Source organism: Rhinichthys klamathensis, unplaced genomic scaffold, assembly GCF_029890125.1.
Source record: "Rhinichthys klamathensis goyatoka isolate OS25496 unplaced genomic scaffold, OSU_Roscu_1.1 h1tg000176l_1, whole genome shotgun sequence".
NCBI classification, from domain to species: domain Eukaryota; kingdom Metazoa; phylum Chordata; class Actinopteri; order Cypriniformes; family Leuciscidae; genus Rhinichthys; species Rhinichthys klamathensis.
Window position 1 is genome coordinate 6,206,543 of NW_026606705.1, and position 5,027 is coordinate 6,211,569.

The 5,027-nt window shown below is 49.7% G+C and overlaps 1 protein-coding gene across 1 annotated transcript; it reads right to left on the bottom strand.

Moving 5' to 3' along the window:
* Positions 1–2,115: 2,115 nt before the first annotated feature.
* On the bottom strand, positions 2,116–3,744 carry LOC130092479 (uncharacterized). The gene has a single exon (XM_056260339.1). It carries the CDS (start codon positions 3,496–3,498, stop codon positions 2,116–2,118), a length of 1,383 nt encoding a protein of 460 aa, XP_056116314.1. The 5' UTR covers positions 3,499–3,744.
* Between the last annotated feature and the right edge of the window lie 1,283 nt (positions 3,745–5,027).

Consider the following 5,027-nt stretch of genomic DNA (forward strand, 5'->3'; position numbering starts at 1 on the left):
ACGTTCACCACACCAGGTGGAGAATAATTTCCATTTCAATGCATATAGTTTTCTCGTGGAAGGAGCTCTGGATTGGAGAATGGTCTCAACAACCTCAGTCGAGAGACCGGATTCTATGAGCCGGGCCCCCTCAGAGGCCGAGCCCACAGTATCCAAAACTCCAAATGAGGGTGAACTCCCAGGAGCAAAGATATCGGGAAATGCGTAGCGGTGTAGCGTCAACCACACCTAATACATCACATCCAGTCCAAGTGGAGCTGAAGAGGCTGGTTGTGCCGCTACGCGTGGGTTGTATTTTCCCCCACATGTTTTAATAATTTTTTCAATCATGATAGAGCCAGTTTCACGAGTTTACATGTTAATGAAATCTGATGTAATATAATAATGCGTATTTGGCTTGCTGTCCGGGGGGAGGGCTCCGAGCTCAGAATTCGGCCCGACCCCAGAGTACTCCCCAAAATGCCAGATAAACGGAGGACAGCGAGCGTAGAATTTAACCCCCCAAAAAGTGAAGGGTATGTGTTTACCAAGGAACGAGCTTGCCAGTTCGACTGGGAAGGCTCTCGCGACGACCGACGGGAACTTGGATGCTCACGGCATCGGTCGGATAAGCCCATTCTGCAGTTGAACTGACAGCTCGCTGACGCAGGAATTATGCGAGCGTGAATTTGTGGACGAATTTAACCGTTCACCCAGGAGAGCTCTCGCAGCGTCCGACGGGAACTTATATGCTCGCGGCATGGGACGGGTAAGCCTCGCTGGGTTGGACGGAGGGCGCCCGCTGGACTCGGTCGGGAGGGCTCGACCGGCGCTTCGAAGGGGGGGCTGGGTCACGGGAAAGACTCCTCACGTCCCGACGAATGGGGAGCCCTCCTGGCGACACGAGCGCGGACGTCCGGCGACGACTAAGACGGGCAGACTCTCACTGCAATTCGAACGGGAGGTTTCAACCAGCGTTTTGGAAGGGGGACGGAACCCGGCCTTCGAACGGGTGAGTCATCGCTGCGTGCGAACGGGGGAGTCTGCATGTGATTGAAAAACGTACCTTATGAATATTGAGCGAGTGTGCAAGCGGCGAGCCCAGATGTAATCGGAAGGTGTAAACGGATGTAACTGAAATGGGGAGCAGCAGGTGGTAATTTAATTAATTAGTTAGGGCTTGGTGAGCATTTTTGATGAAAAAACGGCTAGACCTAATATAGGTTTTGAAGGCATCCGATGACCAGCGACCAAGGGTTTTGATTTGTTGTTGGGAGAGACCTTTTTGAGCAGCTGTGGTGGCTGCTCCGATGCGGAATGAGTGGCTAGAGAAATGCTCTGCTGAGACGCCGGATTTGGTAAGGATTGCTTTTAGATGTTTTTGGAACCAGAATCTCGTAGCTGGATGATTGGAGTCGTTAGTAAAAAGAGGGTCGAGTGGGGATTTGGACGAGGAAAGTTTGTACTGCAGGTAATTAAAAAGCGCATGGTACGGTCGGATGGGAGTTTGAAGATTGAAAATATAGACGAAGTGGCCTCTTTTGTCTCTGTCCGTTTTGCTTTGTTTAATGAAAAATGATATGGTTTCGTTATCTACGATCTGAAGGTCTGAAATTGCGGGATGGATATTTGGGTCGAATAAGGAAGTTATGGTCAGTTCGGAACAGCGGAGGAAACCGAAGAATGCTAGGATGAACATGGCCTCTAACGTATATGCGGTATTGATGGAGTGGTATCCAAGACGGAGTGATGAGATGCATCTGGTGAGTATATCGATTGTGATTGGCTGTCTGGTATCTGGGCGCGTGGGGCGGGATCTTTGGATTCCCTTAATTAGAAGGGACGTTTGGGAGTTATTTATTGCAGGTGTAGGTTTACCGTGGATTAATTTATGGAAAAATTGAATGCCGCTTAGATAGCTTTTAATGGATCCGGCTTGGAGACCTTTAAAACTGTGAAGATGGGATATGAATGAAGTAACTGTTAGAAGCGAAAATTCGGGAAACGACAGGTTGTGAGAGAGATGGAATGATTTGAACGATTTCCATGCGGTGTAATAAGTTTGCAGGGTTCTGGGAGAAACGGCTTGGAGGATGGATTCGATGGACGTGTCCAGGAGGGATTTTAGCGGATGATCTATGGGAAGATCAGCTGAGAATAAGGAGGTACTGGAGTTGGAGTGGGGTCTGCTTCTGGTGCCAGCATCCTGAACTTCTGAAACGAGAAACGGGAGAGAGAGTCAGCGATTTGATTTTGAGCCCCTGGGACGTGGATTGCAGTTATTAAGAACTGGTCGCATGCGGAGGTCCAAATGAGGCGTCTAAGGAGTGGCATAAGCGCAGGTGAGCGAGAACGACCTTTGTTGATACAGTACACGATTGCTTCGTTGTCGCAATGGATTTGGATACTTTTGGATGACCATTCTTTTCCCCATAGGGAAGCTGCGACGACTATCGGGTAGAGCTCGAAAAGGGCAGAGGAGGCTGAAGACTGGGGTGTGTCTAGGAGCTGGGGGGGCCAGGAGGACGCGAACCAGCGTCCTTGGTAATAGCCGCCGAAGCCGATCGAGGGAGCTGCGTCTGTGAACAGTTTGATATCGAGGGGGAGAGAGATAAAGTCATCATAGAAAAAAGTTAAGCCATTCCACTGATTAAGGAAATTAATCCATAACTTAAGCTCGTTTTTTGACTCGTCGGAGAGGATGATCCGATCTTCCAGCGCATGAACGGATGAAGAGAGGGCTAGGAGATGCGCGATAAAGGGTCGGCCCTGTGGAATAATGCGCATCGCATAATTTAGGTGGCCCAACAGCGAGAGAAGTTCGCGTTTTGCACAATCTGTGCTGTCAGTAAAATTGGATGCGATTAAAATAATGCGATCGATTTTTTCCTTAGGCAGTGAGGCTTGGAATTTTGCTGAGTCTAGATTGATGCCTAAAAACTCGATGGACGTAGTTGGACCCGATGTTTTCTCGTGAGCTAACGGAATCCCTAGTTCGGCGAAAACTTTTTTCACTATGAGGAGGTGAGCTTCGGGGACGGTGTCGTGGGGTGAAATTATTAGGAAATCGTCGAGCAGATGGAGAAGATGAGGAATTGCGTAATTATTAGAAAGGATCCAACATATGGCTTCGGAGAGAGTGTCAAAGATTTTTGGGCTGCTTTTGCAGCCGAAAGTTAGGCGCACGGCGAAATAATACTTTTTCTGCCAATTTACACCGAACAAGTGCCATGAATCGGGGTGGATTGGCATTACTTTAAAAGCAGAGGAGATATCTACTTTTGCTAGCCATGCACCTCGACCAGCTATTTTAATCATGGTTATGGCTTGTTCGATATCGTGGTAATTGAGAGAATACTCTTCGAGAGGGATGAGGCTATTGATACTCGGATATGGAGAATTATGGGGGGCTGAAAGGTCGATTATCAACCGCTTTTTCCCAGAGAATTTCCTGGTGGCCACGCCTATGGGGCTGATGCGAAATTTGTCGAACGGGGGAGCCTCGAAAGGACCCATCATGAAACCGGATTCGATTTCTTTTTTAATTAGCTTATTTACTACTCCAGGCTCTGCTAAGGCGGACTGAAGGTTAGCGCAGATAACATTTTGCGTGGGATGGCTTTCTACGCCGGGTTTAAAGCCTTGATTGAGACCTGTCAATAGATAATTTGTGAAGTTGACATCAGGGTGGTGTGATAATTCTTCGGCTAGACGGAAAACATTCACAGGAGTCGAGAGATAGTTTTTTGCATTTTTATTGACAGATTTTTTAACTGGGCATATCACGCGGGCGTGTGCGCCGCCGCAGAAATCGCAGACGTGGAGAAAACGACAGCGTTGTCTTGGGCATCTCCCTTCGTTGAAATTCCTACAAACTTGTCTATCGGGTGCCGAGTATGGTGCTCTGATTGAAAAATCTTCTCTTGCGTGGCGCGGAACGTAACTTGTGGATTTTATGGCATTCTGCTCTGGGCAGGGAGGGATCGATGGATTGATCTGGGGGCATGCCGTGGTGGCATGGATTATGGATCTGCAGATTGCGCAGGAGATATTTTTGCACCCGAGGAAGACTCGGTTATGGAGATCGGTGTCCAACGCTCCCCAATAGGGACACTGATTCCACTGGGAAACGCGGACGGCGCATTTTGCGGAAAACAGCTTGTGGTACGTATAAAAGTGACTACCCCCGTAAGACAACGCGAGCTCAGCTATAATAGACAGATAGTCGTTCAGCTCGCGCCGTCTGTGGGGAAAAGATGAGCATATGACTTCTGTATAGCGGCTGAAGGCTATACAGAATTCGGCTAGTGACAATGTACGTGATGTAACCTGTGCGTTATTTTTTAGAGTGACTGAAATGTCGCCGCAGTCTACTTGGCGATTGGACTCAGCCGGAGGAAACAAGGACAGGAGAGAACCCAAATCAACGTCTGCACCTGCTAAGATTTGAGCTCTGATGTTGTTCGTCACTGGAGGAGGTTCAGTAGCTACTGCATTCTGAGGGACTGGTTGAGGAATGGCTGAGAAGAGCGAGAAAGGAGAACGCGCTTGGAGAGGGTTAAAGGGATGGGAAATCGGGGCTGTGGCCGTTTGCGGAGGCATCCTCACGCGGAGATCGGCCCCCGGGTTAGATGGAGGAGGAGGAATAGGGAGAGCATAGTGTGGAAAGGGGAGGGGAAAGAAATGCGCCGGCGATTGACCGGCTAACGGAGGCATCCTCACGTTAGGGTGAGCACCTGACGCTTGGGAAGGAGGAAAACTGAAAGAAGTAGAAGGGAAGAAACCCGATTGGGGATCGTGTAAGAAAGTGGAACTGCCAGGATCTAAAGTCTGAGGTACCACGATGGGCGGGGCTGAGGAGAGGAGTTGACCTGGAGGAGATTGGCGCTCGACCGTGACTGGTTCCGGGGCGCGGCCCAGGCTAGCGGAAGGTCTGAGACGTCGTGGCGTGGGGGCGGAGCCCAGTGCTGCGATCGGGGCCCGTCGAGCCTTGCTCGCTCGAGCTGAAGGAATTGGAGCTGAAACAGAAGGGTGAGAAGATTGTAAGG